The 13035-nt window shown below is 45.9% G+C and overlaps 1 protein-coding gene and 1 long non-coding RNA gene across 2 annotated transcripts in view; one reads left to right on the top strand and one right to left on the bottom strand.

Moving 5' to 3' along the window:
- Positions 1-8899, bottom strand: part of LOC143786209 (piwi-like protein 1) — a 103163-nt gene extending 94264 nt beyond the window's left edge. Inside the window, exon 1 of the mRNA XM_077275498.1 lies at positions 8817-8899. Within this exon, the coding sequence (XP_077131613.1) occupies positions 8817-8899 (83 nt within the window). The remainder of the gene's footprint in view (positions 1-8816) is intronic.
- Positions 8900-8916: 17 nt separating this feature from the next.
- LOC143784922 (uncharacterized) lies at positions 8917-12625 on the top strand. The gene is made up of 4 exons (XR_013217912.1): positions 8917-9060; positions 9871-10148; positions 11692-11815; positions 11897-12625. It is a non-coding gene; the product is annotated as an uncharacterized LOC143784922 (long non-coding RNA).
- The last annotated feature ends 410 nt before the right edge of the window (positions 12626-13035 follow it).

Raw genomic sequence — 13035 nt, 5'->3', positions numbered from 1 at the left:
AAAGTAGTCGTTTTCGCCTGTCAATCAGGCTGGTCAGGTCGGATGGGCGTGGTGTCTTCCCCCAGATATTGCGTAGTTTTCCGTTGGTGGCGTAGTGGTGTGCGCATGTCCAAGGTCCCGAATCCTGCACAGGGGTGTGAAAATAGCAGCGATGTCCGTTATTCCATTGGTGGTCGGTGGGCGCGGCCATCTTCCTTTGGCCGCACGTGCGCAGAAGCGGCGCTCTGCTGGCCGCGGCGCTCTACTGGCCGCGGCTTCAGGAAAATGGCCGCCGCGATATCCATCTGCGCACGCGCGGCATCCCGCGGCCATTTTCCTGAAGCCGTGCGTGCACAGATGGATATCGCGGTGGCCATTTTCCTGAAGCCGCGGCCAGCAGAGCGCCGCTTCTGCGCACGCGCGGCCAAAGGAAGATGGCCGCGCCCACCGACCACCAATGGAATAACGGACATCGCTGCTATTTTCACACCCCTGTGCAGGATTCAGGACCTTGGACATGCGCACACCACTACGCCACCAACAGAAAACTACGCAATATCTGGGGGAAGACACCACGCCCATCCGACCTGACCAGCCTGATTGACAGGCGAAAACGACTACTTTGGTAACGTATTTCGGCAGCATAGGTGGGGAATCGGGGTCCACAAACTACACTATTGTAATGCACAGCTCAGGCCCTATTTAACAGTATTTTTATCTCATGCCGAAAAAACGGGGTGATAGGTTCCCTTTAAGTCCATCTAGTCCAACCCATAGCCTAACCTAACATGCTCTAACATGTTGATCCAGAGGAAGAATCCGCGTCTGTTATTATGCTTAAACCTTCTTTCCTCCAGACGTAGAGGATGCCCCCTTGTCCCTGTCTCAGGTCTATGATTAAAAAGATCATCAGAAAGGTCTCTGTACTGTCCCCTCATATATTTATACATTAACATAAGATCACCCCTTAGTCTTCGTTTTTCCAAACTAAACAGCCCCAAGTGTAATAACCTATCTTGGTATTGCAGACCCCCCAGTCCTCTAATAACCTTGGTTGCTCTTCTCTGCACCCGCTCTAGTTCAGCTATGCATTTCTTATACACCGGAGACCAGAACTGTGCACAGTATTCTAAGTGTGGTCGAACTAGTGACTTGTATAGAGGTAAAATTATGTTCTCCTCATGAGCATCTATGCCTCTTTTAATGCATCCCATTATTTTATTTGCCTTTGTAGCAGCTGCCTGACACTGGCCACTGAATATGAGTTTGTCATCCACCCATCCACCCAGGTCTTTTTCATTGACGGTTTTGCCCAGAGTTTTAGAATTAAGCACATAGTTATACATCTTATTACTTCTACCCAAGTGCATGACCTTACATTTATCCCCATTAAAGCTCATTTGCCATTTATCATCCCAAGCTTCTAGTTTACATAAATCATCCTGTAATATAAAATTGTCCTCCCCTGTATTGATTACCCTGCAGAGTTTAGTGTCATCTGCGAATATTGAAATTCTACTCTGAATGCCCCCTACAAGGTCATTAATAAATATGTTAAAAAGAAGAGGGCCCAATACTGACCCCTTTGGTACCCCACTGCTAACCGCGACCCAGTCCGAGTGTGCTCCATTAATAACCACCCTTTGTTTCCTATCCCTGAGCCAGCTCTCAACCCACTTACACATATTTTCCCCTATCCCCATTATTCTCATTTTATGTATCAACCTTTTGTGTGGCACCGTTTTAAAAGCTTTTGAAAAGTCCATATACACTACATCTACTGGGTTCCCTTGGTCCAGTCCGGAACTTACCTCTTCATAGAAGCTGATCAGATTAGTCTGACAGGAACGGTCCCTAGTAAACCCGTGCTGATACTGGGTCATGAGGCTATTCCTCTTCAGATACTCCAGTATAGCATCCCTTAGGCCATGTTCACACTTTGCGGTTTTTACCACGGAACCGCCGCGATTTTGATGCTGCGGGTCCGCAGCAGTTTCCATAGCGTTTACATTAACATGTAAACCCTATGGAAACCGCAAACCGCAGTGCACATGCTGCGGGAAAAACCGCGCAGAAACGCAGCGGTTTACAACCCGCAGCATGTCACTTCTTTGTGCAGAATCGCTGCGATTCTGCACCCATAGGAAAGCATTGAACCGCTTACTTCCCGCATGGGGCTGTGCCCACGTTGCAGGAAGTAAGCGGATAATGTGCGGGTGGTACCCAGGGTGGAGGAGAGGAGACTCTCCTCCAGGCCCTGGGAACCATATTTGGGTGTAAAAAAAAGAATTAAAATAAAAAATAATGCTATACTCACCTCTCAGCGCTGCCCGCGGCGTCCGGTCTGGGTTGATGTGCGAACAGGACCTGCGGTGACGTCGCGGTCACATGACCGTGATGACGCCGCGGTCACATGACCGTGACGTCACGAAGGGTCCTTCTCGGCACAGCATCTTTGGAAGCGGACCGCCGAGTGCAGCGCCGAGGAGATCGGGACGTCAGAGAGGGTGAGTATAGCCAATTTTTTTATTTTAACATTATACTATTGATGCTGCATATTGCTGCACATGCAGCATCAATAGTATAGGCGGAAACCCGCAGCGGAAACCGCGGAACAAACCGCGATAAATCTGCAGGGATAACCGCAGCGGGTTTGCCCTGCAGATTTATCGATTCCGCTGTGGGAGAACCCGCAGAGCACACCGCAAAGTGTGCACATAGCCTTAGAATGCCCTCCAGGATTTTACCCACAGTAGAGGTGAAGCTTACTGGCCTATAATTTCCGAGTTCAGTTTTTGTCCCCTTTTTGAATATTGGCACCACATTTGCTATACGCCAGTCCTGTGGTACAGACCCTGTTATTGTGGAGTCTTTAAAGATTAAAAATAATGGTCTATCAATGAGAGTACTTAGTTCCTGCAGTACTCAGGGGTGGATCCCATCTGGGCCCGGAGATTTGTCCATTTTAGTGATTTTTAGACGCCGCCGTACTTCCTGCTGGGTTAAGCAGGTGACATTTAATGGGGAATTTTTGTTATCACTGATCATATTGTCGCCATGGGATTTTCTTGTGTTAATACTGATGAAAAAAGTCATTTAGCATATTGGCTTTTTCCTCATCCTCATCCACCATTTCCCCCAGACTATTTTTAAGGGGGCCAACACTTTCATTTTTTAGTTTCTTACTATTTATGTAGTTAAAGAATATTTTGGGATTATTTTTACTCTCTCTGGCAATGAGTCTCTCTGTCTCAATCTTTGCTGCCTTGATTTGCTTTTTACAGAATTTATTTAATTTTCTGTATTTATTTAATGCCTCCTCACTACCTACTTCCTTTAATTCTCTAAATGCTTTCTTTTTGTCCCTTATTGCGCCCCTTACAGCTCTATTTAGCCATATTGGTTTCCTCCTATTTCTAGTATGTTTATTCCCATACGGTATATACTGTGCACAGGTCCTATCCAGGATGCTAATAAACGTCTCCCATTTTCTTTGTGTATTTTTATGTCTCAGGATTAGTGTTGAGCGATACCGTCCGATACTTGAAAGTATCGGTATCGGAAAGTATCGGCCGATACCGGCAAAGTATCGGATCTCGCCGATTCCGATACCCATGCAAGTCAATGGGACACCAAGTATCGGACAGTATCCTGATGGTTCCCAGGGTCTGAAGGAGAGGAAACTCTCCTTCAGGCCCTGGGATCCATATTACTGTGTAAAATAAAGAATTAAAATAAAAAATATTGATATACTCACCTGTCCGGAGGCCCCTGGACATCACCGCTGGTAACCGGCAGCCTTCTTTGCTTAAAATGAGCGCGTTCAGCACCTTCCATGACGTCACGGCTTCTGATTGGTCGCGTGCCGCTCATGTGACCGCCAGGCGACCAATCACAAGCCGTGACGTCATGGAAGGTGCTGAACGCGCTCATTTTAAGCAAAGCAGCCTGCCGGTTACTACCAGGGCGCGTCAGAGGGTGAGTATATCCCTATTTTTTATTTTAATTCTTTATTTTTTACATGGATATGGATCCCAGGGCCTGAAGGAGAGTTTCCTCTCCTTCAGACCCTAGGAACCATACACTGGGAACTTCCGATTCCCAATACCACAAAAGTATCGTATCTCGGTATCGGAATTCCGATACAGCAAATATCGGCCGATACTCGATACTTGCGGTATCGGAATGCTCAACACTACTCAGGATATCATCACAGTTAATTGCACCAAGATCCTCTCTTATCCGTTGGAAATTTGCCCTCCTGAAGTTTAGTGTCCTTGTCACCCCCCTACTACCAATCTTATTAAAGGATACATGAAAACTTATTATTTTGTGATCACTATTCCCCAAGTGACCCCCAACCCTTATATTTGATATGCGGTCTGGCCTGTTGGTTAATATTAGGTCTAGCAGTGCCCCCCTTCTTGTTGGGTCCTGAACCAGTTGTGAAAGGTAATTGTCTCTCATAGTTGTCAGACCCCGATCACCTTTACTGGAACTGCAGGTTTCTGTTCCCCAATCTATTTCAGGGTAGTTGAAGTCCCCCATAATAATGACTTCTCCTTGAGTCGCAGCTTCATCTATTTGCTTTACGAGGATATTCTCCATTGCTTCCATTATTTTTGGAGATTTATAACAAACCCCTATCAGTAATTTATTATTTTTTCCCCCTCCCCTTATCTCCACCCACTGAGACTCTACATTTTCATTAGATTCACCTATATTATCACGCCGGATGGGTTTTAAGGACAATTTTACATACAGACACACCCCACCCCATCGCTTATATGTACGGTCATTTCTGAACAGACTATAGCCCTGCAACTTAACAGCCCAGTCATGGCTCTCATCCAGCCACGTCTCAGATATCCCCACCATGTCATAATTATGCTCCAACAACATTAGTTCTACTTTCTCCATGTTGTTGGCAAAGCTTCTGGCATTAGTATACATGCACTTGATGTTCCTCTCTGTACCTCTATTCTTTCTTAAATTATTAACTGTTCTAACCCCACCTTCCATGCCACCCCCAACTTCCTTATTTGTGCCCAGGTCTCTATCTGCACTATCTTCCCCTCCTATAAAATGAACACCCTCCCCCAATCCCTAGTTTAAATACTCCTCCAACCTTCTAGCCATTTTCTCCCCCAGCACAGCTGCACCTTCCCCAGTGAGGTGCAGCCCGTCCCTAGCGTAGAGCCTGTAGCCAACTGAGAAGTCGGCCCAGTTCTGTAGGAACCCAAACCCCCCCTTCCTACACCAATCCTTGAGCCACTTATTAACCTCCCTAATCTCCCGTTGCCTCTCTGGCGTGGCACGTGGTACAGGCAGTACTTTGGAAAATACCACGCTGGAGGTCCGTGCTTTAAGCTTGCAGCCTAATTCCCTGAAATCGTCTTTAATGACCTTCCACTTACCTCTAACTTTGTCATTTGTGCCAATGTGCACCATGACCGCTGGGTCCTCACCAGCCTCTCCCAGTAATCTGTCCACCCGATCAGCGATGTGTCGGACTCGAGCGCCAGGTAGGCAGCATACCGTCCAACGATCCCTGTCTTTGTGACAGATTGCCCTATCTGTTCCCCTAATAATTGAGTCCCCCACTACCAGTACCTGTCTGGCCTGCCCTGCTCTCCTATTTCCCCCCTTACTGGAGCAGTCACTCCTCCGGCTTTCAGATGACATGCCTGGCTGCAGCAGTGCTACCACTGTACTGGCACCCCCCTCATCTGCCAACTTAGCAAACTTATTGGGGTGTGCCAGATCAGGACTAGCCTCCCTGACACTCTTCCCTCTACCCCGCTTCCTGTCACCCAGCTTGCTACTTCACTGTCCTGCAGCTCCATCCTACCATTCCCACCTCATCTATCCCATTGAGCGTCTGCTCAGTGAGCAGAAGACTCCTGTTGTGAATTCCGCTCTTGGGCTCCCTCCGGTGGTTGTAAGTGGCACTTTTGTGAGTTCTGCTCTTGGGCTCCCTCCGGTGGTTGTACAACTGGCCCACCCAGATAACAGACATCTTCTGGGAAACAGGAAGATCCGAAATAAAATCCACCACAGAGTTTACAAAAATCTCCACACCTGACTAAAGGTGTGGAGGGTAAATCTGCTTTCCAGAGCTTCCAGCTTAACTGAATAAATCCATACTGACAAGCTGGACAAGAAAAAACATAGAAAGAGCTGAATGATTAAGTCCACAATATGTGGACAGCAAAAGAACAAGCAAGGACTTATCTTTGCTGAACTGGTAAGAATATCAGGGAAATCCAAGCAGAGATGTGGATCTAACCAGGAACCATTGACAACTGGCCCAGGCTGAAGGATAGAGCCAGGATAAATAGCCGAGCCAGAAAGACGATCAGTGGAAGCAGCTGCTGACTGCTAAATCCAAGGAGCAGCAGTTCCACTCAAAACCACCGGAGGGAGCCCAAGAGCAGAACTCACAAAAGTGCCACTTACAGCCACCAGAGGGAGCCCAAGAGCGGAATTCACAACAGACTCCTCTCCATATTGTCTATGGAGACAATAACATTTCCCAGTGAATGCAAAAATGAAAAAATCATCAAAAACGCTGCGTGTGAACATAGCTCAAGTGGTGGAGGAACATTTTTGTTTTGGGTTATTTATTTTGCCTAATATACAAGTCGTTACCCTGGAAAGGATGTACCTCAACATATTTCCCAGGAAAATCCATTTTGGTTTCATTTTTGTATGTTTTAATGTGCGCCTGTAAAAGTGGCGTAAGACTCTGACAACATTGTTCACAACAGTGACCTGGGAGTCAGAAATGCTTCTAGAGGTCTTCCCCATTATGTTCCCGTGTAATTTGAGAACTGTTCCCATAGATTTCTGATTCCTGGAAAAGACCTCCGGGGGGAGGGGGGGTGTCACGGCAAAAAAACTCAGGTTTTCTAGGCTTATATTGGGCTCGTTGCTCATGTTGAGCACCCAAGCATTCCAATCTGCTCGACACGAGCAACAAGCACCCGAGCATTTTCTGCTCGCTCATCACTAGTCCTAATATTTCCGGTACCTGAAAAAAACGGTACCGGAGATGTCAGTGACATATACAATTATTACAGTAATGTAATGGTAAACCCACATGTAAGGGTAAACCTCAAACCCTACAGAATCCCCGAACCACACCAGGAGATAATCTGCAAGGAGGTGAAGAGAATGCTGGACCTCGGGGTGATAGAGGAATCAAGAAGTAGCTGGTCAAGTCCCATCGTCCTCGTATCGAAGCCCAATGGCGAGTAGCGATTTTGTAATGACTACTGCAGGCTCAATGAGGTGTCCAGTGTTGACGCGTACCCAATGTCCCGCATGGACGAACTCACATGGGATGTTATATACCTGGTAACGAGAATCAGGCAGTGTCTCTTAGGAGAAGCAGGAACTCCAACTGTGCGGGTCAACTGCAGGGGAATCCTGCAGGGAAAGGACTCATATGGGCTGTTTTCTTTGTTTTACCTTTATGCCAGCAAGGCTCGGTTTATTTTGCTGAACCCGCCAAGGTTTATGCTATCCACAATAAACCAGCAGGTGATCATCTACCAGAACGTTTCCTCTGTCTACCTGGGAAAGCAGCGGAGTGTGTCAACCCCTCACAACATGTACAGAAAGCTGCACACACACTGTACTAATTGTATATGTCACTGACATCTATATATCTATCTATTCTGTGTAATAAATAATCTTTATTTTTTATAAATATATTTTTATATCTTTATATAGCGCTAACATATTCCGCAGCGCTTTACAGGTTTGCACACATTATCGTCACTGTCCCTGTTACAATCTAAATTCCTTATCAGTATGTCTTTGGAATGTGGGAGGAAACTGGAGTACCCGGAGGAAACCCATGCAAACACGGAGAGAACATACAAACTCTTTGCAGATGTTGTCCTTAGTGGGGCTTGAACCCAGGACTCCAGCGCTGCAAGGCTGCTGTGCTATCCACTGCGCCACCGCGCTGTGTGTATAACCCATATATCTGTATCTATGTGTGTAATCCATCTCTTCTAGACTGTCGGGTCCCGGTGTCATTTTAGAGTACGTGGCTGCTGAATTACCGGCTTTTCTTTTATCTATATAATATTTATACATATATCTGTGTGTGTCACTGACATCTATATATCTATGTGTATACTGTATATCTATTCTAACCTGTCACTCTGTGATTTTACTGTATGCAGCACATGAATTGCCGGCTTTTTATCTATCTATCTATTTATCATCTACTTTAAAATACTTTAGTGGCAACACAATTATTACCGATCACAAATCCGAATGTGCCACATTTGTGCCGAATTTGTGTTTGTCGATCGTTTTACAAACATATTAGCACATGTCCTGTCATCACTTCTATCATGGAAATGCCCCTTTGACTAATGTTATCATCCATCCAATAGACTGTATGAGGACATGAGGTCCTGGTGATGGTTGGCCTGGAATCACATGATGACAATTCCCAGAACACTGCCCCCTATCAGTGGAAATGTGAGAAAATCCAATAATGACACCAAATGCTTGAAGACTTTATCCTGAGCATCAGATTATATAGTTCAATGTATCTTTATAGAGAGAATGAGAAGATAAAAGAAACTGTCAGAAAAGAGTAAATATGTTATAATGTCATATGATGAGAACTGGAAATGGGAAACGCTCAGCCAAACCTCTGTAACCACCGGCTGTAATCGAACACCTGGAAACCACCAGGATGTTATTTCATTCATCCCTATTTGTGCCTCCATCATTATCAGCTGCTTTATAAGAGGCCGATAGTGAGAGAAAAAGTATTGGTTATTCCGCTGCATTGTGACATCATCTCTTACCTTATATGGAAGCGGGCAGTGATGTCACACAGGTGAGTGATGATGTCACAATAGAGCGGAACCTTAAAAACCCTCGGTTCCATCTCACTGGCTCAGACTTGGTATATGTCTGTCTCCTGACAACACTGTACCTAGATCTTCTCCTTGTGAGATTAGCGATTTACTTGTGGAATAGCGAAACTGTATTAGAGGATACTTCTGGATTTTCCTGAAGATTACTGACTGAGGACTTCTACATCTGGAGGTAAGTCTATTTTGTGTTGTTATTTATGAAACTATTATTATTTATTGTTATAGCGCCATTTTTTCCATGGCGTTTTACATGTGAGGAGGGGTATACATAATAAAAACAAGTGCAATAGTCTTGAACAATACAAGTCACAACTGGTACAGGAGGAGAGAGGACCCTGCCCGCGAGGGCTCACAATCTACAAGGGATGGGTGAGGATACAGTAGGTGAGGATAGAGCTGGTCATGCAGCGGTTTGGTCGATCGGTGGTTACTGCAGGTTGTAGGCTTGTCGGAAGAGGTGGGTCTTCAGGTTCTAACTAGAAGCTTTCTTATTATTATTTTTTCATGTATTCTTGAATTTTGTATGAAAACACTTTTTGCGTTTGTTGCCATTTTCTGGCACCCGTAGCGGTTTCTTTTTTCGTGATTTGGGGTTGGGTGAAGGATTATTTTTTGCACCCTGAGCTGTCGTTTTTACTGATACCATGATGGGGAACATGCGATGTTTTGATGAGTAACTCGTCCGGCACAAATCACGGCACAATACAACAGAAAAAACATTTTCGTGAATATTTTTATTTACAATTCATGAAACAAATCCAGTCCTCAGTGGCCGGATATAAGAGTAGGAATCGCCGCGAGAAAACCAGGGAGCAAATATCAGTGTCCAGCAATTTACAGGGGGACGAGGGGAGATTTCCTTTATTAATAAATAGTAGTAATAATAATGGCAGCCAGCGCTCTACCTGTATGGGGCAGGGGGGCTGCACCAGGGATTATAGCACTGTGTAATATGGCTCCAATGTTTTCTCCTCCCTTTCAGATCTCCCTCCTGACTCTGTCTGGTCCAGGACCACAGAGGGGACGTCAGCTCCTGGCTGTCTGGTCCAGGACCACAGAGGGGACGTCAGCTCCTGGCTGTCTGGTCCAGGACCACAGAGGGGACGTCAGCTCCTGGCTGTCTGGTCCAGGACCACAGAGGGGACGTCAGCTCCTGGCTGTCTGGTCCAGGACCACAGAGGGGACGTCAGTCACCACCTACATAAGCTGAGAAGAGAACATCAGCGTGCACAGGACCCCGCAGAGCCGGACATCTGTAGAGTGAGTATAATGGCAGAGGAGCTGCCACCTCCAGGGTCCATCTTCTTACACTAATTAGATAAGTGGAGGAGGCCGGACCACGGCTGTCGGCACTGACCACTGAGTTAGGCCAGAATTGCACCTGACAACCTCCCGAATTTAACCACTATCATTCGGCTACTTGTTGGCTGATTGTCGGGTGTCTGATGGCCATTAAAGCATTTCTTACTGCTGGAAAATACTGACCAAATACTGAGCATGTGAACGTGGCCTAAAGCTGAAAATTATTTGGTTTAGATCTGAAATAAAACTTGTGTGAATTAATAGGTTTGTGGTGACCGAATGGACGATCGCTGCACACAGCGTCGGACTGGAGCACCTTGAGCCCAGAACAGAAAATCATTCTTGGGGCCCACTATGTCACTACATAGAAATAAATACAAGAACACACTTGTATCAGGGTATAATATAAGGTAGATGTGTTAATGATATAGCAGGGGTTGGGGTAGCCCTCTCATAGAATATAATGCAGCCCCCTCATAGAATATAATGCAGCTCCCTCATAGAGTATAATACATCCCTCTCATAGAGTATAATGTAGCCCCCTCATATAATATAATGTAGCCCCCTCATAGAATATAATTCAGCCCTCATATAGTATAATGCAGCCCCTCATAGAGTATAATGCAGCCCCTTCATAGGGGATAATGCAGTCCCCTCATAGAATATAATGTAGCCCCCTCAAATACTATAATGCAGCCCCCCATAGAATATACTGCAGCCCCCTCACAGTGTATAATGCAAACTCCCATAGAATATAATGTAGCCCCCTCATATAATATAATGCAGCCCCTGCATAGAATATAATGTAGCCTCCGCGTAAAGTATAATGTAGCCCCCTCGGAGTATAATGCAGTCCCCTTAGAATGTAATGTAGCCCCCTTTGTAGGGTTTAATGCAGTCCCCTCATAGGGTATAATGAAGCCCCCCTATCAACGTAGATGTCATAATGGTTGCCATGGCGACGATTATGTCATAAAGGTTGCCTCGACCAATCAGCGACGGGCACAGTCTGCCGCGAATTCTGGAATCATCATTGTCCATATACTACGGGGAAATGCATATTCTAGAATACCCGATGCATTAGAATTGGGCCACAGTCTAGTATATATATATATAATCTTCACCTCTCCTCCTCATTCCCCCGCAGTTCCAGACTCTGCTCCAGTCTCAGCAGCTGCACTGCCATCTGCCCGGCACACAGTACGAAGTGATGTCATCGCGCTCCGGCTGTGTCAGAGGCAGAGGGGAATGATGAGGCAGGGAGCGTCAACTGACGCCCTCTCCTCTATTATTGCACCTATGATGCCGATACAGTTGAAAGCGGTGCACGCTGGGTGGCAGCAGAGGTGGAGCAGCAGGTGACAGGAGGACGGAGCCAACTGCTGCGGCTAAAGAGAAATGAATATTCACTGCTCCCCACGCCCATGGCCAGTCCGACCCGGGCTCTACACACAGAACTGAGAAATAAAATGGTAAAACTCATCTGTTCCTTATATTACAGGTGGAATAATTCTCTGCTGCTGGAAGGTTCTCAAAGTTTTACTTGTGGAGCGTTGAAAACTTCAAGTATAAAGTTTGTTTGGATTAGAAATCTCATTTCCATCGGGAATTCACCAGATATTACTGTAAGTATTCTGAGGTTATAACAAACATTTCCTGCCTAAAAATAAAAGAATAAAATCTGACCGATCTATTGCTCATTTTAGGGTTGATAAACGACTACAGAGCTGAAGTCTTGACAAGAAGATCCCTGTCGATTACTAAGATCCCAGCTGAATTCTGTAGCACTACTAGTGACATCACATTTCTTGGATTTATTGATTAACTTAGAGAAGTAACCCCAGAGATGAACAACCTGTCTCCACAGCTCTTAACCATCCTGCAGAGCAAAGGGAAGAAAGGCTACCTGAGTGACGATATCATCATCATGGCCCAGGACCTGCTGCAGAGTCAGTTTGTGGGTTTTGATGGCCTGCAGCCCCCCTGCGCTCTTATGGTACCAGGGTACGGCATACTGCAGAATGCTGTACAAATCCACTATGATCAGGAGAGGGAGCACTGGCTGACAACCTGCTATAAAAATGGCCAAATCTTTGTGGCCGACAGCTCGAAGTCCAGGAATCTGTCTCCATCCATCAGTCAGCAGATTATCAACATGTACAGTGCAGTGGTCAACAATCCCCTTGAAAATCTGAGGTTTATCAATGTGGCTCAGCAGAAGAACAGCTACGACTGTGGCTTATATGCTATAGCATTTGCCTACGAACTTATGGCAGATGGTGGTGAACCCACAGCTGAGTTCCAGCATCAGAAGATGAGGACTCATCTAATATCCTGCCTGCAGAACGGCAGGATCAGCGGATTTCCCAAAAAGGCCCAGAAGTGACTCCATGTCTATAAACGGCATGTAGAGTCTATGATCCAGCACCGCCCTAGGGAAGGGCACGTCATGCATGGTTCCCTAGAGGTTTCCTCCACTGGGGGTTTTTCCTCTCCTGAGCATTGACGGACGACTCTCTGTGAGTCCAGGACCCATCATCATCATCATCATCATGGTGGGAATGTCTACATGTGATATCTTGTATGAAGCCAATAAAGAATTCAATTAATATCTAGCAGCTATGTATTTGTGTCGTATGTCTGACCCGTGTATCACAGCCATGTATCTGAGCCGTGGGTCTCAGCGGCGTATCTGAGTCTATTATGTATAATCACAGAATATTTAGTATAGGAGGTGAGGAACACCGGGGGGTATATACAGGGGTGCAGTATTATAGTGTTATATTACTTTCATGTATTTGACCTAAGCTTGTGCCCAGCTGTAATTCGCAGGTTTCTTGCTCTC

Source organism: Ranitomeya variabilis, chromosome 7 (assembly GCF_051348905.1).
Source record: "Ranitomeya variabilis isolate aRanVar5 chromosome 7, aRanVar5.hap1, whole genome shotgun sequence".
In the NCBI taxonomy this organism is placed as follows: Eukaryota; Metazoa; Chordata; class Amphibia; order Anura; family Dendrobatidae; genus Ranitomeya; species Ranitomeya variabilis.
The sequence above is the reverse complement of the archived record's forward strand: the minus strand, read 5'-3'. Positions and strand labels throughout refer to the sequence as shown.